The sequence below is a fragment of the Schistocerca gregaria genome, chromosome 9 (assembly GCF_023897955.1).
Source record: "Schistocerca gregaria isolate iqSchGreg1 chromosome 9, iqSchGreg1.2, whole genome shotgun sequence".
Classification (NCBI taxonomy): Eukaryota; Metazoa; Arthropoda; class Insecta; order Orthoptera; family Acrididae; genus Schistocerca; species Schistocerca gregaria.
In genome coordinates this window covers 237074833-237100155 of record NC_064928.1, presented here as the reverse complement: position 1 = coordinate 237100155, position 25323 = coordinate 237074833, and the positions used below count along the sequence as shown (strand labels likewise).

The window sequence follows — 25323 nt, the reverse complement described above, 5'->3', positions numbered from 1 at the left end:
AGATAGCAAAACAGGCGTACATCTGATTCACTGCAAAAAAGTTTAAATTTACTGACAACACAAAGATCTAGATTACACAATTTAAAACAAGTGAGAGTCACCTTCTGGCACCACAGATAGGCATTCGCAGTTAGACACTCAATAAAGTGCTGTATGTGACATTCTTTGGGATCCAGTTGGATAACAAGTTGAAATGGATTCAACACATGAATAAGCTAACCAAAATGCCCAGTTTAACATCTTTGGATCTTAGAAGTATCTCTTGTTGTCTTTATCGAATGGTACTGGCTTATTTTGCGTATTTGTAGCTCCCTGTTGTATTAAGGAATAATCTTCTGGGGCAATGCATCTAAAGTAAATAAAGTATTTACTCAGCAAAAGTAAGCAGTAAGAAAATTCCATGTAAGTAAGTAAGTAGCTAGGGAATCTTACATGAATTTACCAATATTTTGCTCTTTAATGTCTTTTGTTGCCTCAAATACTAAAATGTGTTCTTCAGTCATGGCTATTTATCTGTGTTCTTTATTTTCTGCCTATCAGTTTTAAATAAAAGTACTTTGACGTCACTTAAATGCAGTAATTCTAATGGTGCTATGATATACTCTCAAAATGATCACTGTGAAATTGCAATATTCTACTATATTTATACGTGAACTATCCAGGCAAATAATTACTGAACAGAAAATGTTTTGAGAAGATCTTTAATCTTATTTTTCGCCTTCTCAGCATACGGCAAGAACTGGATGCAGTACTAGTTTCCATTGTCAATATCTTACAAGAATCCTCACCAATCAGATATGTTATGGACGGCAGTTACAAAAAAGTACAGCTGGGTAAAAGCTCAACAATGTTGGTATCAGCTTTGCTGCAGATCAACTTGTAAGGCATACTAATGGGCACGAATATTATGAATAAAAATAAAGTGTTTGGGATTTTCAATTAAAACTTCATGATAAAGTTTATTTAGTAAAAGTAAATCCTTTAAAATTGTATTTACTGCATAGAAATTTGGCTTACTACTACATGCTTTATCGTGTGTTAGTCTCACGTGGATATCAATTGAATTACATTCACTGAAATGTAAATAATGGAGTAATAAGGACAAAATCAATGAAGAAGCAATGCCATGGAATGAGGTCTGTGACAACCAGTCAGAAATGCTGAACCCAAATAGGAAAAAAATCATCATCAATGCTGTGAAAGTGGGTGCATACTAACACAGCTTATTGGTTAAAGCAGCTGCTTGTGAAAAAAGGGAAATTTTGGTTCATGTCTCAGTCTGGCACAAATCTTCATACGCCATGAAATTCTTTTCACAGAGCTGACATCTTCCCAAACAAGGATTAATCTTAGATCCTTTTTTTTTGTGATATGCTCGCACTTGGGTCACACTTTATATCACTAGGTCACTAGTAATCGCAAAAAGAAAACAGCACATATGTTAGTAGTGCATAACTTACAAAAAGGCATCGTTGACTAGTACACATGCATTTGCAAGTAATAAACAAAGAGCAACTAACACTTCATTTTATTTGTCAGGAAATACAACGACTTTAAAAAGTCTATAATAAGGAAGAAATGTTCAAAATTGTGAAGACCTATCATATAAAGACTACATTAAAGTATCTCATGTTACATCCTCGTTTGTCCAGCCCTCATTTATTCCAATTAATTTCTGATGAACAGTTTACTTTAATTTCTTAGATTAAACAACTTTTAAATACAGTGGCGTATATACAACTTTCAGTGAATTTGTTTGAGAAGGTTGAAGGCGATTTTTTTATAATTTATGAACAATTAAACGGATGCTCTGATGTAGGTATTGAAAAAAACGGTCAGTGCCCGTGTACTGAAGCATACGAGTACAAAGAAGCTGCATATGGAGCAAAGGAGGCAGCATACCTCAGCACTCCACTGCAGCTCAACAAGTCTTTCGAAAAAGTACCACAAAGACAATAATTTTTGTTTTTCGACAAACTGTAAATTTTGTTTGTTACATAATTTTAAATCAAAATGAACCACATGTTTTCTCATCATAAGCCTTGGAAGATTACTTGAAAGGAGTGGATCATGCATTTGAGGTTATAAGATGAACATAAATATAAGATGAACATAAATATAAGATGAACATAAATATAAGATGAACATAAATATTTATATATTCTATTTAAATTGAGTGATGTTGGGGGAATTGGGCTAGGAAGTGAGATGTTAAAAATTGGATAAGTTTTGCTATTTGGGTGATAAAAGAACTGATAATTGACAGGCAAATCAAGAAAAGCTTCCTGTGAAAGAGAAATATATTAACATTTAATATAAATTTAAGGGTTTGGGGTATAGAGAGTAACCTTATATGAATGCGAAACATGGACATTAAATGGTAGGGGGAAAAAAAAAACTTGACATGTTACAGAAGGATGTTGAACATCTAATGGGCAGGATGGATAATTGAGGATTTATTGTATCAAATGGAAATGTATGGCTCAACTTCAGTAAAGGAAGGGATCAATTGACAGGACACAACCTGATTCATCAAGGACTCATCAACTTGATGCTGGAGGGGAGTGTGAACGTTAAAAGTTGTGCAGGAAGAATGAGGCTTGACCATGGTGAGCAGGTAGTTACAAAGACATTTTCACAGGGCAGACTAACAAAAGGGAAGTATCAAACGAGTTTCTGGCTCGAAGGCTACAACTTTATTATTCATTTTACCACATTCTCCTGTATTTTTAGGCTTACTTTTGATCCCACATAGTCCAAATTAACAAGATTGTACTGTAGCTGGAAGCAGGTCCAGCCCTAGCCACAGAAATTTTAAGCACACACATTGTCCTCCTCATTGCACTATAGAAAGAAAACGAATTTGCTCAATTTGAGCAACACTAGTCTAAATATTTGGGCCTCCTTCTTCAATAATGAACTTCAATACACTTCAGTTCTGTAAGAGCCACATATGTATCTAGGTGGTCTGCTTGTCAGCTTCCTCCTTGTTTTTCATGTCTGTATCTACACATGTCTCTTTGTCAGCTTCCTCTGTGTCTACAGACGTCTGTTTGGCAGCTTCTTCCTGATTTTTCATGTCTGTATCTGAAGGTGTCTGCTTGGCCACTTCCTCCTCATTTTTAATGTCTGCATCTACAGATATCTGCATGGCATCTCCCTCCTTGCTTTTCATGTCTGTATCTCCAGAGGCCTGCTTGTCACTCTCTTCCTCATTTTTCTCATCTGTATCTGCAGAGGTCTGCTTGCCATCCTCCTCATTTAAGACGACTAAATCAACATTGCCTAATCCGAGGTAAACTTTATTGTCCAAGGCCCGGATGGCTTCGAGAGACTGGTCATCAACCATGAAGACTAGAGTCTGGCCTGTAGCTTCAGAAGTCACACTGACATTCTTCCAAACGCTTGTATCGAGGGTTTTGTTTTGAGTGCCGAGCATCTGCAAGATTTTTTTGGGCTCTGTCTTGGCGAACAACTTTGGCGTCTTGAGTAGCACCTTAGTTCCTTGTGTGACCTCCCCTTTAGGCTTTACTAGGAGCTTTGCGCCCTTCCACGGCTTCAACTCTGGCACAATTCTCTCTAACCAGAGTTTTGTCTGCTCGTTGGCACAAGACATAACGAGCGCACCCTTCGCCACGGAAGTCCCGTAAAACTGTGGAAAATACCCATCCTCTAGAGGTTCGAGAGCATCTAGGAGTGCTTCTTTGATTTGGGCTATTTCCTTTTCCTCTAATTTTCGATCGGGATCTAGTGTTATCAACATCCTCTGTCTGTACCCCACAAAATCTTCTGCAACAGACTGTGGATTCACAGCTGTCTGTATCTGCTTTTGTTCTTTCAGTTTGTTCTTCTTATTAATATTGTAAGGTGCATCAACAAATCGTCTTCCTTTGGTAGACCAGGGCCCAATACCTAGAATTGGAAAAGCAAAAGAAACATATGATTATAATCAGATAAAAAAATTTCTGTTACTTGACAGAGTTAATCATAGTCCCAGCCATATCATTAACTATGAGGTGTGTTTTGTAAGTAAGTCTTGTCCTCATATATAAAAAAAACAAGTGCATTTACAAAATTCTTATTACACAAAAGCCCAAAGCTTAATCTACCTTTCAGTACAATTTATACCAATATTAAGGCTTCTTTCTGGTGTCCCAAGCTTCCTACTAGACAACAGCAGCATCTGCAGACAGCCTCACAGATCTTCCAACATTATCACAGGACCATTTATAGAGTTAGTAACAGTAACTATAACACTCCCTTGGGGTGCTCCTGAAATTACATTTAGGGCTGTTGATTTTGCTGTGTTATGTATGCTACGAAGTCCTGAAGTCAGTCACAAATCTGGTTCGATACTCTGTAAGTTCAGATTTAGTTTGTTACACGACAATACAAAAGTAAAAAATACAGCAGCAACATGGATGCCGTTGTCTATGGTGCTGTGGACTTCCTGAGTTGCATGTGCAGATGCTGTGTTGATTTTAATAGACATTGTCATTATTCAAAAAGACCATAATTCGTGTATTAAACATATCTCATAATTCCACAATAGATCAATGCAGTAACTTTCCAAAATTATGTCCACCTGCCTGGTGATCCTTCTTGTGAAATGGGAATGGCCTGCATTTTTTTCAAGCCTATGTCACAGCCACTTCAATTATTAAACAGATTTTCCCACAATGGATTCTGTCATTTCAGAAGAAATTTGACTTGACCAGGCAATACTATATGGGGCTACTTGCAGGAGTAAGTTATATCAAATGATAAGGAAGGAACATACATTACTGTAAATATTGAGGAACTCCTGTCTGTGCAAGATACTTTGCTTGCAGTACTTCACACAGTAGACGAAAAAATCATTGTGACATATATAACAAAGGATACACACACTACAAGCAAAACTGTAAATATTTCTTGAAGCCCTTCACATCTGAAAGTAGTTGTATCAACATTTAGCGTTGAAATAGTTCAAAAACTTTTCAGTATGAACAGGCAACAAATGTTACAAATTTATTAGTAGTATTTTGAGAACATTACAGTTTTTGAACGTTTTTTTCTGAAATGTGTTACAATACGACTCCTCTTACCTCCTGCACCTCGGGGTTTTAAGCCTAAGGGTCGATATGCCCCTCTGCCTCTTCCTGCTGGTCCCCTGTAGGGGAAAAAAAATCACGTTTAAGTACTGACCACAAATGAGTCACAATACAATTAGGTCTTGTAACACCGGTGGTTACAAATGAAAATTATAACCCAGAAATCAAATGTGCAGGACAACTATATTCATCAACATACAGAACAATTGATTTTCCACACATCAAACAATGAAAGATCCAAGATTAAAGCTTACACTCTCTCTAACGGCCTTCTTTCAATGTTCCCGTTGGCCACTCAGTGCCTTCTCTATGTGGTAGTAATCTATCCAACTGAATATTAATTCTCCCCAGTCACGAGAAACGCTATTTTCATTTATTTTTATTGTGTATATGGCACTTTTAATTCACTGGTGAGATGTACAAATATTGTGCTCCACTATTTTCTCCCTTCTGTGGTGAAGGAAGGCTTAGTAAGGGATATTGCAGCTAGTTTTTACTTGCGTTATATTTACGAATGGAATCATTTTTTTGTAAAATCACCATCCCATCAAACACTCACTGTCAAGCAGGTTGTCTTGCCATGCAGTGGTGGCTGTACAACCTGATGCAAGAGGAACACCACTTACCACGCTGATAAAACAGTCACAGGTGGAGCAACTTCTATCCTTCCATTTCATGTCAGCATTTCCTTTCTTTTCCATACTGCTTCTTATCAGTGGCTGTTTTCAAAAAATGTGCCCTGCTGTAGGTTAATGATCTCCAGGATGAAGGATCAAGGACTGAGTTGTTAACATTACTTTGACAACATCTTCATGTTAGCCTTAACTCATTTCCTCAGATCTCTTAGACTAGCATCTACTCACAATTAACTGAAAGTGAAACACTCATTTAGGAACATGGACTACATGCCATTCCCATCATAACTAGCACCTGAAAAGTGCCACTTCTATGCCGGTTGTATGTGCCAGTTATAGAATGCTAACATTTGTGTGACTGTCTTGCTATATTACACTATGTCTCTTTCAATTAACAACACTGCCTGTCTAACGCCACTTTCTCACTAGATCCTGCCACTTTCTCACTAGATCCTGAATCGTTGATTTTGCAGGAATATTGCTTGCAGGAAAAGTGTCATGAACATCTTTAATGGATTCAGACCACACATATTCTTCAACAACAAACACAGTTTCTTCAATGGAGTACGGCATGACAATAAAGTACACGGTTTATAACGACTACTTTTCGTATGAACTGCCCACACACTACTGCTGTTAAAAGGGGGCAAAGAAACTGATAAGCTAGTAATGCTACACAAGCGTGTTGACATTCCGGTTCAGGCCGGTTTTATATGTGCCACTCTGCAGTATATTCCTACAAACATCAGCTTGAAACTTTGTTAAGTTTACTTTCTCATGATATTTCTCATCTATCTTCAAGTAACAGTTTAGTTTCATCAGCCTCACTGTGGCACTCTCCACAGGTGAAACAAACCTGTGGGCCTTTGTGCTGCCCTTCTTTGTGTACATTCAATATCCCCTGTAAGTCCACTCACTATGAGTCCCACACACTCAGTGGTGCTGTTTCATATCCTTACATATTGTTATACACAGGTACTTGCATGAATTGACCATTTCCTGAACATTTAAAGCAAGTCGTCAATCTTTGCACAACTACGGAATCTCTTGGAGACACTACTGAATATTTCTGCTCTTGTTTTCAGACAATACTTCATTTCAAATAACTGTACCATTTACAAAAATTCTGAGGTTTACTTTGCTACTGCCTGCTAGGTCATTAATATATAACACAAACAGTAAAGAAACTCAACATACTTATGCAAAGACAAACAGATTTGCTCATGATGGAGCAGACTGGACAGGTGCATCAAGATGTCGATAACAACAACACTGAATAGCATGACAGTCAGGACATTATTGCAACTATTGCACTGAAGTGCTGTTGATTGCTGAGTCAGCTTTACCTTTATATGCATACTGCTGCTATTTTCATTTGACTTAGCCACTTGCCTCCAGGGGGCCAAATGTGTAGTATTGCTGACATACACACATGAAAGGAGACACTTCTTAGCTTTCGGAACTAATGGTTCCATCTCCAGAGAGGATAGTGGTATTCATTGGGAAAGGTTAAACAAGAAGGCCATATCACTCAAACAATTCTGTCTCATAATTATAACTTTTCTCTACAAAAGTTTCCTTCAATTCAGTTACAAGTTGCACAGAGTCATTCATTCAAGAATTAATATACATACAAATTTTTTCACAACTTTAAAGTGATTCCACATGAGAAGGAGTCTTTTCTGAAAAGAAGACCACAAAAACAAAATTATCTGGTGTTTAAATCTAAACAATGCATAAGCTTGGCAAATGGAAGCCCAAGTTCCAACTTCATGTTAATGGAAGAAGAACTGTCACTGATTTCACAGAATTATAGAATGACTTAGTTCATTGTACTGTATAGAAATTTTATGGTCACAACTTCTGAGAAGTGAGAAGAATGAGAAATTCGAACATTATACTGCCTGACATATTGTTCTGTCACTGACATCTGTACTCAATGTGGCACGAGTCTGCAGCACTGCAATAGTTAGCAACAAAGTGTGTGTGTGTGTGTGTGTGTGTGTGTGTGTGTGTGTGTGTGTGTGTTATTAATGTGCAATTTAAAAGTTCCCAATTTTGTTAATTTTGTAGGCTAATCAGAGCAATGGTTCCACATTGTGTGTTTTTTTGACGTTTCCTTCGCACAACATTCTTACCTGTGTTTTCAGGAATATTTAATCAGTATAAAATCAGACACAATTCTCAAATTTGTAAAAGCCTACAATGAAACCCCTATCTCAACATGCTTAATTCTGTTTCTCAACGAAGTCTGCTCGAAGACATGTCAATGGCGATGTCACTTTTGTCCAGATTTATATAACCTTGCTGCCACACAGCGCACAGTCAGAGGAGCCATACAGTAAACACCCAAACGTTAATCAGCTGCTGTCAGTGAGTTACAATGAGAAATAAAGTTTCTATTAAATTTTGAAACAGCAACACTCCTTTGCAAACAATCTATGAATTTAAATCAACAAGAAATAACACTTCCCACTGCTGTAACAAAGAAGCAATAACAGACTGATTAAAATGGCGCTCTGCACAGTGGTAAATACAACACATGTGCACTGTGATGAAAAAAATCGTGGGATGCCTCCTAATATTGCGCAGAACCTCCTCTTGCCCAGCATAGTGCAGCAACCCATTTTGGCATGGAATCAACAAATCACTGGAAGTCCTCTATAGAAATATTGAGCCATGCTCTCTCTATAGCAGGCCATAATTGCTTAAGGGCTATTGGTGCAGGATTTTGTACATGAACTGACCTCTCTATTATTTTTCATAAATGTTTGACGAGATTAAAGTCGGGCATCTGTGTGGCCAAATTGTCCAGAATGTTCTTCAAACCAGCCACATATAATTGTAGCCCGGTGACATGGCACATTGTGAGCCACAGAAATTTGATCATAATTTTGAAACATGAATTCCATGACTGGCTGCAGACAGTCTCCAAATAGCCAAACACAATCATTTTCAGTCAATGACCCAGTCAATTCCATGCAAACATAGCCCATACTATTACAAAGCCACCACCAGCCTGCACAGTGCCTTGTTGACAACCTGGGTTCGTGGTTTCGTGGGGTCTGCGCCACACTCAAACCCTACTATCAACTCTTACTAACTGAAATTGGGAATCATCTGACCAAGCCACAGTTTTCCAGTCATCTAGACTCCAACTGACATGAGCACAAAGCTGTTAGCAAAGGCACCTGCATCGGTCGTCAGCTGCCATAGCACATTAATGGCAAATTCTGCCACACTGTCCTAACAGATACATTTGTCATACATCCAACATTGATTTCTGCAGTTATTTCATGCAGTGTTACTCGTATGTTAGCAATTACAACTCTACGCAAATCCCGCTGTTCTACGGTGTTAAATGAAGGTCGCTGGCCACTCCATTGTCTCTGGTGAGAGGTAATGCCTGAAATTTGGTATTCTCAGCACACTCTTGACACTGTGGATGTCAGAAAACTAAATTCCCTAACAATTTTTTGAAATTGAATGTCCCACAGGTCTAGCTCCAACTACCATCCCATGTTGAAAGTTGGTTAATCCCCATTGTGCAGCCACAATCATGTTGGAAACCTTTTGACATGAATCACCTGAGTACACATGACAGCTCCGCTAAACCACTGCCTTTTAAAGGCTCGTGTACATGATACTGCTGCCGTCTGTATATCTGCGTATCACTATACCATGATTTTTGTCACCTCAGAGTACAGTTACACATATATTAATTCAGCAAAGAAGGCAATTAGAACCACATAAAATACCTACCTTGATGGCTTCCTGTCTCGAAACATGGTTGTTTAAATCTGCACAGCAGCTGAAATTAATAAAAGAACAACTATGAGTTGAGGATTACATATCACAGTAAAAATACAAGTCACACATTGCTTAACAGTTTCATATAACAGAAATAAGCTACCACCTGTTTAGGGCACAGTAAACATAGTTCCACAAAGACCACACGCAGATATGTATATAGGGAAACATTCCACATGGGAAAAATATATCTAAAAACAAAGATTATGTAACTTACCAAACGAAAGCATTGGTATTTTGATAGACACACAAACACACACACAAAATTCAAGCTTTCGCAACCTACGGTTGCTTCATCAGGAAAGAGGGAAGGAGAGGGAAAGACGGACGGATGTGGGTTTTAACGGACAGGGTAAGGAGTCATTCCAATCCTGGGAGCGGAAAGACTTACCTTAGGGGGAAAAAAAAACACACACACACACACACACACACATATATATATATATTGTCCTTTTCCCCCCCTAAGGTAAGTCTTTCCGCTCCCGGGATTGGAATGACTCCTTACCCTCTCCCTTAAAACCCACATCCTTTCGTATTTCCCTCTCCTTCCCTCTTTACTGATGAAGCAACCATTGGTTGCGAAAGCTTGAATTTTATGTGTGTGTTTGTGTTTGTTTGTCTATAAACATACCAATGCTTTCGTTTGGTAAGTTACATCATCTTCGTAGACACACACGATACAAGAGTAATGGTTGTAGAACCAGGTCAGGAACTAAATAATGAATAAATCCTGTTCTGCTACGTACAATTGTCAATCCATAGTTAACAGGCTAACTCTTAATAAGCATGAGCTCTGGTTTTTCTGGGCTGACATTCATCTCAATCAGTGACAAATTGCTGCCACTGGATGTCAATGGTAAGCTCTCTTAGAATACACACATCACCTCCTTTTGAAGATTCTGAATGCAGTTGCTCAACATAGCAATGAATATGACAACTCAGCTTTCACCACTGACACTTATCGACAAGGTAACAACCTGTCAGCACTACATAATCATTGCGATGACTATGACATTGTACAATCACGCATATTTAAATTATTGAAATATCCCCCAAGATGATGATGTGGTTTGGAGTGAAGATATTCTTGTAATTAATTCTGTGAAACATATTAAAAACTTCAAAAATCAGACTAGAGTGCAGAAATAACAGTTTTCAGCTGATGTAAAACTATATCTACACATCACATCACCATCACGCACATAAGTAGCACTGAGTATGCTCCCATTCTGCGACTACTCGAAGTGATCATTCCACTGACGCTGTGGTCTTCTTAAACTTCTCCTTTCTTGGGATTTTTAGTGGAACTTATTTTTCATCCGCCTGCTAACAAGGTGTTGCAATTTAGATTGGTATATTTCTACACCATACACTACATGTCATGGTTAACACTATCCATCAAAGCTACAACACTTAAGGAGTGCAAAAATCTTATCTGTGTGCTGTTTATTCTCATGTTATAATTCTGAAGAAGATTTTAACATTCACTGCCAAGTAGAAGAGTTTGCTTTCATATTACATTATGAAGTTTGATTTGTTTTTCTTACCTCTAATGTTTACCAAAGTTTGTTTCGACTATTCCAAGTAGTTTACTACAATTGGTTAAATTTAAATAAAGAACAGCCATGACATGGAAATGAATAAAGAAGATGGGAAAGACCTTTCAGTTGACTAAGGATGTCTACAATCATCTCTCAAACAGTTACAGCACTACGTTACAGTAAGAAAATCAGAATGTTTATACACATCCACACGCCTGAATTTGACTACACCAGGAAAAATAGAAAACATGGAACAGAAATAAAGGAAAATTCTGCGAAAATAATAGAGAAAGTAAAACACAACAGTGAATACTGAAACAGGAGTAATGAAGATCTGTATAAGAAAACTGAACAACTAAATGACACAATGAGAAAACGTAGACTGATGTTTTACGGCCATCTGGTTTCAAGGAATGAAAACACGTCACACAAGAAAATTTTTGAACATGTCTGTTGCAAAAAAATCTCCCTGGTGCAAGTAGCTCCACAAAATCAGAAGTTAACATTTAAGAACACGAAACTGCAAACAATGATATGTTTTGAAAGAAATTTTTATTTTCCCAGCTCCAGAGAAAACTTGATCAAATGAAAAATTACTGGAAACTCTGAAGTTAAATCAGAAGTAGTTATTCACATGGTCCAAAGGAGGCCCAAGTGAAGTGATGACAAACTTAATTTAATAAATGTTACTGTGTGTCTGTTCGGTTTCCAACATGTGGTTGCCCAAATATATTCATTGTTTAAAAAAAGTGCCAAATATCGAAGCAAGAAAAAAGTCCAGATACATAAGATGCATACCTTAAGAGACTTGAGCACTAGTTTATCTTCAATACTGTGAAACACATCTCTTCTGTAAGCTTCATGTTTTCCAATTAACATGGGCTATAAAATGATTACCATAAGTGCTTACCTTATCTTAAGAGCTGTAAGCATTTTTTTTCAACAGAACAGATACGTGTCACAGTAGCAAAAATAAAAAAAGTGCTTGCAGCTCTTAAGGTACACACTCTAGAGCCCATGTTAATGGACTTTTTTCCCTTGTTTTGATGGGTGCTACTATCTCTCAAGATATTCAACATATAATATAACACACTAAAATGGATGTAACAGTAGAAACATTGTTCAAAAATGCATTGTCATTAAGGAGATGAAGTGGGCTCCTATATATTAGATGTCCAAGGGTTTCTCAAGTCTTTCCAGGCAACTTTCGGAACAGTTGCTACTAATTAGGCCATCGTTGACAGCTTCCAATTTTCTTGCCCCTTACTAACACTTTTAAAACAAAACAAGTCCTCATATGGTATGCTTACTATCAATATTTTAATTCTGAAATTCCTTAGTGCCATTTTGGATAAAATAATTCTGGGTATTGGACTGCATCATGGTAACTACTAAAACAGTTAAATTACTGGTGTTTCAACCGACTTTGTGCGGTCCTCTTCAGGGCAGTTCACTGCTGTATAATGGTGTAAGTCTTGCTTATAGACTTCTCAGTTTTTGTTACCTGGTGACTATCAATCTTGCATATCCAAGATGTCACCGAAAAATTTGAAGAGATCGTTATGGATGGGAGGCTGTACGGTGTGCTACTGCCTGGTGGCTGACTGTAAGGCAACTGTGTTTTCCGACTGGGAGTGTCACTTAACCTGAGTGTGGCAGCGCAGATGGCTGCCACAAGAGAACTAGCGTCAGGTCTTACTGCCTTGCTTCACCATCCCTGGATACATCTGGGGTGCACATACATCTAGCACGAATCTCTTTCAAGCAGCCGGTAATATTAACAATAGCCTAACAGTATACTTATACAAGTGTGGAATCTGTTATCAACAATCCATCCGAGATTGAGAAGAAAAATCATCTTTTTGATCATTTAATGAATCTAAGTTTTATGCAGAAAGGAATGAAATATGAAGGTTTAAAACTCTAACAGTCCATCCATGGAAATATAATTCCAGACAGATACCAGCAGCTGTTTTCAAATGCCGATTGATGTCGACAACTCCTGTGCCATAGGGATACTCTTAAACAGAAATAATTAGTCATTTTTTCAAAAAAACCTGTAAATGGCGAGCATGGAGTAAATGTTCATCCAGTTTCTACATCTAAATCAATACTCCAAAAGTCACTTGATGGTGTATGGCAGAGGGTACTTCTGGTACCATTAACTGAGCCTCCCTTCCCAGTTAAACTCGCAAAGGGCATGTAGGTAGAATGACTATTGGTAACCTTTTGTATTAGGTCTAATTTCTTGAATTTTCTCATTACAGTCTCTTTTTTTTCTATCAGTCCTACCTAAAATGGTCACAGACTGATGAACAATACTCATCTAACAAGTGCCTTATTAGCCGCTTCTTTTGGGAAAGAGTTACATTTGCTTAAGATTCTTCATATGAATTCCAGTCTGGCATCTGCTTTTCCTACTATTTGTATTATACGGTCACTACATTTATGGTCACTCCTAGATATTTTATGGCAGATATTGTTTCCAGCAATTTGTCATCAATATCGTAGATGTACAGTAGTGGATTTCTTTCCCATGTTACATTTATTTACATTCACGGTCAAGTGCAAGAGACTGCACCATACACTTCTGTAGTTCATTCTGCAAATCTATGTCTTCTGGCACTGCTACTTTCTTATAGAAAAGTGCATCATTTGCGAACAGTCTTAAAGAACTTCCAATGCTTCCTACTATGTCACTTATATATATTGGAAACAGTAACACTAGTATCACACTTCACAGTAACACTCGGATCACGCTTCCTTAGGGTATTCTGCAAATTACCTCTACATCTGTCAAGTGACATGTTGGGTCTGCAAGGAAGTCAGCTCATACTTCTTCCATCAGACAGCATTGCATGATGATGCCAAATGCCTTCCTGAAGTCAAGGAATATGGCATCAACATGAACACTATTGTCTACAGTGCTCTGGATCTCATGGATGAACTGAGCAAACTAAGTTTTGCAGGCTATCTGTTTGCAGAATCAATGCTGACTTTTACAGAGGAAATTTTTGTAACAAAATTACAAAAAGTCATAATTCCCGAGCATAAAATGTGTTCCATAATTCTACTACTCTTTGCTGTCGACAATGAAGGCCTATAATTATGTGCATCTGCAGCATGACTGTTCTTGAAAATGGCAATGACCTGCATTTATTTCCATTTGCTAGGTACCCTTCATTACTCCAGTGAACTAAGATAGACTGTCGCTACAAGCTGTAGATTGTAAAATGAAAGCACAATTTGAGCAGCAATATTGCAACAAACAGTGATATTGCATCAAATTTTGTGAACAACTCTATGATTCCAAACTGGAAACGATTCACAAGATTCAATAGGCTTTTGGGGAGAAAGCTATTGGGAACTCAGATAAAGGAGTGATCCAACGTACAATTTCTTAAAAAGACAGCCACATATCATAGGGCAGTGAATCAGGTAGGTCCTCAACAAGCCAAAATGACTATCACTGAGCATGTGTAGGCTCTGGTTATGGAAGACTATCGTATCGCAGTACTAAAACTTGTGAAGGAAGTAGGGTAAACTCTGGAATGGTACATTCAATTTTGATTGACAATTTGTGCATGGCAGAAATCACACAGGGTATGCTGGACAATCCAAACAGTAATCCACCTTTCTGAACACTGATCACAGGCAATGAGAACTGCTTGTTTTGTTTTGCTTTAGGGTGCAAAAACAACTAGAGTCGTATGTGCCATTGTCAGAACTGTAGAACACAAAGAGGAAAAAGCAGTTAAAAACAGCTAAGCATTAAGCCCAATTGACAAAAGGAAATACAGCTAAAAACAGTGACATGGAGAAATGTCCATAAAATACACCCTAGAGCCAAAAGAGATTCTGAACTAAAGGTTACATGTCCTTTGCCATATTGCTACAATGAATAAAAAGTAAAACATATTTGACAGCTCGTGCATTGTTTACTAAAATGGCTGATAACTCACATGGCAAACATAAATGAGAGAGCAAGTGGTTAAAGAAAGGGCATTCTGTCAGGGAATGGTGAACTGTCAGAGGTTGAGGGCAATGAGTACAAGGTGTGAGGGATCATCACGTAACAAATGGCACTGGCTAAAAAGGCAGTGCCCAATACGCAACCTAGATAAAATGATCTCCTCATGGTGAGACGGCCCAGTGAAGATTGGCCAAGCCACTGGGAGAGGTTTATTCCCTGTAGCTTGTTCTCACGAGGGGAAGACCAGTGGCGATTCCACAATGACACCACCTACTGACAGACAGTGACACAGAAATCATCGCAGGGAGTGGAAGAATTAGCAGGCTGAGGTAAGAGGACTGCAGCCTTGGCAGCGGCACCAGCAACCTCCTTTACCGTCAGACCGATGTGACCAGGGATCCACATAAACATCACACCAGCTCAATCAAGAGTGAGCAAGTGAAAGCTTATTTGGACCTGTTGCACTAAGGGATGGATGGTATACAGCTCACAGAGGCTCTGAAGGGCACAGAGAGAGTCAGAGCAGATGACACAATTGAAAAGCCTGTGTTGCCGAATGTACTGAGTGGCGTGATACAGGTCAAAGAGCTCCACTGTAAATACTGAACTATGTTCCAGAAGCTGATACTGAAAAACATTGATGCTAATAACAAGTGCACACCTGACACCACAGTCACTACAAGAGTCATCAGTGTACACACAGGTACTATCGCAAAGTTCCGTGTGAAGGTCGTGAAACTTATGGTGATAGAGCAAGCTGGATTTGTCCCCTTAGGAAGCGAATGAAGTCCCAGGTGAACATACGCCGCCGCACGAAGGCAAAGTGGTGGAGACTTCACACCCACTAGGAAAGTGGTAGGTATCATGAAGTTAAGCTGCCAGAGCAACATCTGAAAGTGAACTCCCGGAGGTAATAAAGAACCTGCCAAAGCAAATACCCGAAAGTGAACTCCAGGAGGTAATAATGAAGAGGGGCATACCCCACATTGGTGATCAAAGGAGTCACTGAAGGAGGAGGCATAGGATAGCATGGTAGACAAACAGCATTTCACAACAACCTTGGGGACTCCTGAGAATATCCTCGTCTCCCCATGAACCATGGACCTTGCCGTCGGTGGGGAGGCTTGCGTGTCTCTGTGATACAGATAGCCGTACCGTAGGTGCAACCACAACGGAGGGGTATCTGTTGAGAGGCCAGACAAATGTGTGGCTCCTGAAGAGGGGCAGCAGCATTTTCAGTAGTTGCAGGGGCAACAGTCTGGATGATTGACTGATCTGGCCTTGTAACAATAACCAAAACGGCCTTGCTATGCTGGTACTGCGAACGGCTGAAAGCAAGGGGAAACTATGGCCGTAATTTTTCCTGAGGGCATGCAGCTTTACTGTATGATTAAATGATGATGGCGTCCTCTTGGGTAAAAAATTCCGAAGGTAAAATAGTCCCCCCATTCGGATCTCAGGGCGGGGACTACTGAAGAGGGTGTCGTTATCAGGAGAAAGAAAACTGGTTTTCTACAGATCGGAGCGTGAAATGTCAGATCCCTTAATCGGGCAGGTAGGTTAGAAAATTTAAAAAGGGAAATGGACAGGTTAAAGTTAGATATAGTGGGAATTAGTGAAGTTCGGTGGCAGGAGGAACAAGATTTTGGGTCAGGTGACTGCAGGGTTATAAACACAAAATCAAATAGGGGTAATGCAGGAGTAGGTTTAATAATGAATAGGAAAATAGGAATGCGGATAAGCTACTACAAACAGCATAGTGAACGCATTATTGTGGCCAAGATAGATACGAAGCCCACACCTACTACAGTAGTACAAGTTTATATGCCAACCAGCTCTGCAGATGACGAAGAAATTGAAGAAATGTATGATGAAATAAAAGAAATTATTCAGATAGTGAAGGGAGATGAAAATTTAATAGTCATGGGTGACTGGAATTCAAGTGTAGGAAATGGGAGAGACGGAAACGTAGTAGGTGGATATAGATTGGGGCTAGGAAATGAAAGAGGAAGCCGCTTGGTAGAATTTTGCACAGAGCACAACTTAATCATAGCTAACACTTGGTTTAAGAATCATGAAAGAAGGTTGAATACATGGAAGAATCCTGGAGATACTAAAAGGTTTCAGATAGATTATATAATGGTACGACAGAGATTTAGGAACCAGGTTTTAAATTGTAAGACATTTCCAGGGGCAGATGTGGACTCTGACCACAATCTATTGGTTATGACCTGTAGATTAAAACTGAAGAAACTGCAAAAAGGTGGGAATTTAAGGAGATGGGACCTGGATAAACTGAAAGAACCAGAGGTTGTACAAAGTTTCAGGGAGAGCATACGGGAACAACTGACAGGAACTGGGGAAAGAAATACAGTAGAAGAAGAATGGGTAGCTTTGAGGGATGAAGTAGTGAAGGCAGCAGAGGATCAAGTAGGTAAAAAGACGAGGGCTAGTAGAAATCCTTGGATAACAGAAGAAATACTGAATTTAATTGATGAAAGGAGAAAATACAAAAATGCAATAAATGAAGCACGCAAAAAGGAATACAAATGTCTCAAAAATGAGATCGACAGGAAGTGCAAAATGGCTAAGCAGGGATGGCTAGAGGACAAATGTAAGGATGTAGAGGCTTATCTCACTAGGGGTAAGATAGATACTGTCTACAGGAAAATTAAAGAGACCTTTGGAGATAAGAGAACCACTTGTATGAACATCAAGAGCTCAGATGGAAACCCAGTTCTAAGCAAAGAGGGGAAAGCAGAAAGGTGGAAGGAGTATATAGAGAATCTATACAGGGGCGATGTACTTGAGGACAATATTATGGAAATGGAAGAGGATGTAGATGAAGATGAAATGGGAGATAAGATCCTACGTGAAGAGCTTGACAGAGCACTGAGAGACCTGAGTCGAAACAAGGCCCCCGGAGTAGACAACATTCCATTGGAACTACTGACGGCCTTGGGAGAGCCAGTCCTGACAAAACTCTACCATCTGGTAAGCAAGATGTATGAAACAGGCGAAATACCCTCGGACTTCAAGAAGAATATAATAATTCCAATCCCAAAGAAAGTAGGTGTTGACAGATGTGAAAATTACCGAACAATCAGTTTAATAAGGCACAGCTGCAAAATACTAACACAAATTCTTTACAGACAAATGGAAAAACTAGTAGAAGCCGACCTCGGGAAAGATCAGTTTGGATTCCGTAGAAATACTGGAACACGTGAGGCAATACTGACGTTACGACTTATCTTAGAAGAAAGATTAAGGAAAGGCAAACCTACGTTTCTAGCATTTGTAGACATAGAAAAAGCTTTTGAAAATTTTGACTGGAATACCCTCTTTCAAATTCTAAAGGCAGCAGGGGTAAAATACAGGGAGCGAAAGGCTATTTACAATTTGTACAGAAACCAGATGGCAGGTATGAGAGTCAAGGGGCACAAAAGGGAAGCAATGATTCGGGAAGGGAGTGAGGCAGGGTTGTAGCCTCTCACCGATGTTATTCAATCTGTATATTGAGCAAGCAATAAAGGAAACAAAAGAAAAATTCGGAGTAGGTATTAAAATCCATGGAGAAGAAATAAAAACTTTGAGGTTCGCCGATGACATTGTAATTCTGTCAGAGACGGCAAAGCACTTGGAAGAGCAGTTGAATGGAATGGACAGTGTCTTCAGAGGAGTATATAAGATGAACATCAACAAAAGCGAAATGAGGATAATGGAATGTAGTCGAATTAATTCGGGTGATGCTGAGGGAATTATATTAGGAAGTGAGTCACTTAAAGTAGTAAAGGAGTTTTGCTATTTGGGGAGCAAAATAACTGATGATGGTCGAAGTAGAGACGATATAAAATGTAGAGTGGCAATGGCAAGGAAAGCGTTTCTGAAGAAGAGAAATTTGCTAACATCGAGTATAGATTTAAGTGTCAGGAAGTCTTTTCTGAAAGTATTTGTATGGAGTGTAGCCATGTATGGAAGTGAAACGTGGATGATAAATAGCTTAGACAAGAAGAGAATAGAAGCTTTCGAAATGTGGTGCTACAGAAGAATGCGGAAGATTAGATCGATAGATCACATAACTAATGAGGAGGTATTGAACAGAATTGGGGAGAAGGGGAGCTTGTGGCACAACTTGACTAGAAGAAGGGATCAGTTGGTAGGACATGGTTTGAGGCATTAAGGGATCATAAATTTAGCATTGGAGGGCAGCGTGGAGGATAAAAATCATAGAGGGAGACCAAGAGATGACTACACTAAGCAGATTCAGAAGGATGTAGGTTCCAGTAGGTACTGGGAGATGAAGAAGTTTGCACAGGATAGAGTAGCATGGAGAGCTGCATCACACCAGTCTCAGGAGTGAAGACCACAGCAACATGATGAACACCCACCATCGAGGGCAACATAGTGAGTTCTATTACTAAAGAAGTCTTTCAGCCGCTCAAATATCTGGGAACCCATTCCATATGCTTGTACCTTCATTAAGTGTCTCCACTATGTTGAATGCTTCTTGGGAACCTAGAAATATGGACTCCGCCTGTTGCCCTTCATCCATTCTTCACAGTATATCATGTGAGAAAATGGCAAGCAGAGTTTTGCAAGAACGAAGCAGCCTAAAACTGCGCCGATTCATGTACATGAGGGTCTCAGGATCTAAAGATTTTATTTTATTTGAACCTAGAATATGTTCACGGATTCTGCAGCAAACTGATGTTAGGAACATTGATCTGTAATTTAGCTGGTCTATTTTTTACTCTTCTAGTATAGAGGAGCCACCTGTGCATTTTTCCAGTTGCTTGGGACTTTGTGTGGTGTGAGAGATTCACGATAAATGCACGATAATGAAGGCGTCAATGCTGTAGGCACCCTTTGTAAAACTGAATTATTTCTGTTTATTCTACATTCAATATAACAAGTCACTATCCAACTGACAAAAACACGTTTATCCCATTGCAGACTTGTTTAACTTTTTTTTACTTGTGCATTTTCTTGGACATGCATCAGTGTAGTGCAGAATTGAAAGCTTTTCATAAAGTCTAGGCATATAAAAGTACACTTACCAACAGTTACCTGTATCAAATGCTATTACATTATACAAGAATCATTCCATGTCAAATCAACACACCTATTTTACCTCACCCTTTTAGATTTTGCTGAAAGTTGGTATACTTATAGTGGGTGCTGAAACTAAGAAAAATACCAAATTTTGATTTTTTTTTACCTCAAACCATTCCTGAAATGTGGTCATGTAAACTTTTCAAAACTGGCCAAAAATGTGTGAATGGACCTTTTTTAATTGCCCTAGGAGCTGCCGTAATTGAGCTAGAGAACTGGGAAAGGTGTCATTTTGTTGCATTTTGCTCTTTCCAGGGATACACAACAAAACATAGCTTCTAATTAATAACCTTTTTTTCAAAATACTAATTAATATTTTGATTTAATTTTAATTTGTTTACAAAAAGTACCTAATTGAAAATTTTCAAAATATTTTCATAACTACTTCATACTATTGTAAATCACATGGCAAAATATAAATCTGGGATGATGATGGCTTCATTGTTAAAAAAAATATGCTGGTCTCTTGTTTTTCACTAACAGCCCTAGTTTGACCAAATTGACCTTTAACAGACAGGAATTTCTTTAAAATATACTGAAAGGTAAGTAAAAAAAATTATTAGAAATACCAAAACATCACCTTATTAAACCAAACTATCGACATATTTTATAATTAAGTTGATTGCTTATTTTAATTTCATACAACTTCACTAACAGTATATTAACTGTTATAACAAAAACAAGAAATTGAGCATTTAACTGTACAAACTGAAATAAAGTATGAATAAGTACAAGTATTTACATAATAGCTCTGGTCCATGATGTTTGAAATGGAACTATTAAACATATTAAATACGTAATCCTTGTTTTTGGGTAATAGGTATCTGTACCAACTTTCTGTAAAATATACATTAACACTAACCTGAGACAAAAATTAAGTTATGAGTTGAAAGCAGTTTCCCAATAAATTGTCTTGAAACTTCACATATTACATTTTAATAAAGCTGACTGGGTTTGGTTTACATCACTTTCATTAAGACTGTATATTCTTCCTCCCGGAGTAAATGGATTCACTTTTGTGAGAACATCCACAACTGACACCCACAGGACATGTGCAGGATAAGAGAATGACTTATCCAGTCCACATGGATGAAGAAAAGTTATTTTCACTTCATCAAGTTCTTCGTTTTTTTTTCTAAAATGTACTCAAGCCACCAGTTATTGTCATATACAGTGGTGACATAGCCTGATACATCTTGTAACTTCAGTTTGTCTGGTGATGTAGTTACTTCCCTCTCCCAACTCGGCATATCACCTGAGAAGTATTTGGCTATTAATTTTGATGCAGTGTTGGGAATGAAAACGTGAAATTGCTGTGTTCCTTTGATTGTCAATGCCTCTTCAAGTCGGCTTTTTAAAAATATTTCTTGAGTGGAATATGCAAAATCAACATTTGTGATATTACCTACTGGCCACTCAAATAGATCTCGTGTGGTTTGGATCTGATTTTGGTATGGCCTTTGCAAACTTGCACGAGCTGCCAGTCTCTCTACTGCACCCCCTACTCCATCACAAGGTTCTTTCCCATGTGCTATGGCTGAAAAGTACCACTCAGCTTTTATGTTAAAGTCTTCCTCATGAAGGCAAAGGTTCAGGAATTTTTTCTTATTTTTATACTGAGCAACAGAACTGTCAAAATAATAGTATATCTTTTTTTGGAATCTTTTGAAATATATTTGTTAGATATGAAATTAGCTTCTTTAGAAAGGCGTAAATCACAGTTGTATTGTGCTCCAGATAATCAGAAACAACGACAAAGCTCATATGCTCAATTTTGTCTTCCTGTTTGTAATATATAACAAAAGGATGAATGGTAATATGTTGTTTTGTCCAGTGGAAACTCTGAGCTTCATCCTGTAGAACTATACTATAATTTTCTGAAAAATCACATATGACAACAAATTCAGATTCCATAAGGTTTTCTCTTGTGGAGTTAAGGAATGTTCGTTGTTGCTTGGCAATGAAGTCATGCCGAATCAAAGTAGACATCTTACTACAAAATAAATCTATGAATTCTTCAGAAGTTTTCTGAACAATTTCCGGATTACATTGGTCAACTGACATCCACTGTTGGAACTGAACTTGTTCAATTAAGTTTTCATGAAAAGAGCCTTTTAAAATTTTATGTATGACAGTTACTCCTGGGCAGTATTCACAGTTTCCCATGTTTCAATCAACTGATGGGTTGCAAAGCATTTTTGCAATGCACTGCTTATAACTGTTGAAGCTCCAGTTTGTTACTGTATTTAGTTTGGCATTTTCTATCATTAATTTTATGATTTGGTGAGTTCTGCACACGCAGACAGTGTGTGTGTGTGTGTGTGTGTGTGTGTGTGTGTGTGTGTGTGTGTGTGTGTGTGTGTGCGCGCACCACTCCAGCCAGCTAATACAAAATGTTTTGGTCTCAACTCAGCAAATTTAGAGAAACCTATTCTTATGTTAGGAAACTTGTCTTTAAAATGTTTGTAAGCTTCTTTAAGGTTACACAAAATAAGTCTTTTTGATATTTTTGTTTTGTTTCCACTTGTTTCTGTAATTGTCACACAATCTTTAATACCTGGCATTGCCCTGCTAACTTCATCATTTTCATAAAATGAATGCACCTTTTTGACAGTTTCTGTTGGTGAACACATCCCTGGTTTTGGGTTCGGACCTTCCATTAATCCTCTCTCTTTCAAAATTTTTTGGACTGCCAAACAATGCAATTAGGAACATTAAATTCCCTCATTATTTTCCTGACGCTTCACTTTTCAGGTAAACTTGTAAGAATTATTAGTTTTTTTGTTCTACTTATAGAATTTTTAAAGTTTCTTTTAAGATTTTCAAGAACGGATTCATCAGTATCAGTATCTGACCAAGAAGTTTCAGGAGCAACAAAATATTTACGTGTCACTGATTAGATTTTCTTCACTTTTGATTTGGCATAATGCCTAGATGTTATTTTTCTCTTGTCAATTGGGGACTCGCCTAGTTCTTGAAGTGTTGTGTTAAATATTTTAACAACTACTGAAGTCAGGGCCTTGGTCTCTGATGATTATTTCTGATCCAGAAGATTCTTCTTCAACACTTTCATCACTGATGGGCCCTGGTGTATTTTTCAATTTGGTTACATCTTTCCTACATTTATCACAAATCTTGGCACCAATTGATATTTGAGCAAATAATTTGGGCATCCATGTTGTGACATTTCTCAGTTTTTTTCTGTATCTAATAAAATTATTTGGCTTCTTCAATGGATTACAACACTGCACTCTTACATCACTGCACTTATTGCTTGGTTCCATATTTCTACAAAAACCACTTATAAACTGTCCTTCAGTGTATAGATTTACTTGATTATGAACTATTAAATATAATAGATACAGACTGGTCAACACAGAGGTAACAATTGGTTTGCACTAAAACTACAGTGCACAATAATGCTGTAGGCACACAAAGCCTTAGAAGGTAACAATGCAGACTACATCATCTCAACAGTGGCTCCAGTCTTTGAATTATTGCAGTATATGGTTGTAGACATGGTATTTGTGCGACTTTTCCAGAGACTGCTTCATTATAGATAACTGGATCATCTGACATAAATCTGAGATTATTATTAATATTACCTGCAAGGTCATTAATATACAACACGAAGAGCAAGGATCCCAACGCATTTCCTGGAACATGCTACTTCCGCAACTTTCATTGATCCTCCAACCTAGTTAACATACCGAGTCCTGACTACCTAGAAAATAAAGCTGACACTTTTGCTTCCCACAAAGGAATAACACTATCATCATAGGGTTGTCTACTGACGTACTACCTTAAAGTTCAGTTTGGTCAAACTAGGGCCGTTGGTGAAAACAAGAGTCCGGAATAATTTTTTTTCAACAATGAACCCATTACCATCCCACACTTATATTTTGCCATGTGATTTACAACAGTATGAAGTAGTTATGGAAATATTTCGAAAATTTTCAATTATGTACTTTTTGTAAAAAAAATTAAATAAAAATATGAATTACCATTTTGAAAAAGGTTATTAATTACAAGCTATGTTTTTTGTCCATCACTGGAAAGAGCATAAAAAATGCTGCAAAATGACACCTTTCCCAGTTATCTAGCTCAATTAGGGCAGCTCCTAGGGCAATTTAAAAAAAGTCCATTCACACATTTTTGGCCAGTTTTTGAAAAGTTTACATGACCATATTTCAGGAATGGTTTGAGGTAAAAAAATCGAAATTTGGTATTTCTCTTAGTTTCAGCACCCACTATAAGTATACGAACTTTCAGCAAAATCTAAGTGGGTGAGGTAAAATGTTTATTTAAAGTGTGTTGATTTGATATGGAATGACACACTATTTTAAGAGTGAAAATTGGGTTTGGCATGACTATAACAGGCAATTTTCAACTGCTATTACATGTCTAGACATGGAGTAATTGATTAGTACAAGGATACATAGAAAAAAATAAAGCAAAATGTGTGTTGGCTGTGTGTTTTGTTCAGGGCGTTGCAAAGCTATTACGGTTTCAAAATCCAGTGGTATATAAAAATTGCGAGTGTGATAAATTTAAAAATTAACATTTCTTGCAGACTGTGTAGTGACTGACGCCAACCTCAGTTATGTACCTACGACCGTAGCGCTCTCGCGGTTTCAGGCAAACGCCTAGAACCGCTTGGCCACAATGAGAAATACTTAGCTTTATTGTTATATTATTTTTCAAATGAAAAAAACTCACTTCAATAAAAAATATTCACACTCTTCTTAATTCTGACAGCAGCGAACTTAGTAGCAGTTCAAAACATTACCAATCAACTAACTGAAACACGTTTTTCGCTAACCCACACTTTCTGTAAACAAAATACTGATTACTGACATAGAACTTCACTGCCGCTACCGAGACATTCCACTTCCCTGTTTCAAGTCAGTGAGTACAGCACAATTTTCAATGCAGCACCACTGGCGCACATCTACAATCTGCGCAATCCTGGAAGTTAGAGGAAAGTTACTCATCTAGATACGTTAATTGCCAAGCACTGGGATGAAAGAGAATTAAAATCAACACTCTATGGATGGATGATTCTCTTCATTTCGCTGATGTCGCAACTCAGAAAAATCAATCGCCGGCCAATTCCAATTTTTGGAGACGCTCTTTGGCTGGTTAAAAACCATGTGACC

The 25323-nt window shown here is 38.0% G+C and overlaps 1 protein-coding gene across 1 annotated transcript; it reads right to left on the bottom strand.

The window, feature by feature from the left end:
• Window positions 1-1512: 1512 nt before the first annotated feature.
• LOC126292066 (uncharacterized) lies at window positions 1513-25053 on the bottom strand. Its single transcript, XM_049985871.1, has 4 exons — window positions 24884-25053; window positions 9491-9539; window positions 5088-5152; window positions 1513-3912 (listed from the first exon to the last, which is right to left on the bottom strand). Exons 2-4 carry the CDS (start codon window positions 9514-9516, stop codon window positions 2960-2962), a joined length of 1044 nt encoding a protein of 347 aa, XP_049841828.1. The 5' UTR covers window positions 9517-9539; window positions 24884-25053; the 3' UTR covers window positions 1513-2959.
• Between the last annotated feature and the right edge of the window lie 270 nt (window positions 25054-25323).

What these genes read in the sequence shown, in the direction of transcription:
- LOC126292066 (XM_049985871.1), bottom strand. Translation starts at nt 9,516, where the DNA reads ATGTTTCGAGACAGGAAGCCATCAAG. An exon ending in CGAGACAGGAAGCCATCAAG is followed by an intron (nt 5,153 to 9,490) that starts GTAGGTATTTTA and finishes TTTCCCCTACAG; the next exon opens with GGGACCAGCAGGAAGAGGCA. An exon ending in AAAACCCCGAGGTGCAGGAG is followed by an intron (nt 3,913 to 5,087) that starts GTAAGAGGAGTC and finishes TTCCAATTCTAG; the next exon opens with GTATTGGGCCCTGGTCTACC.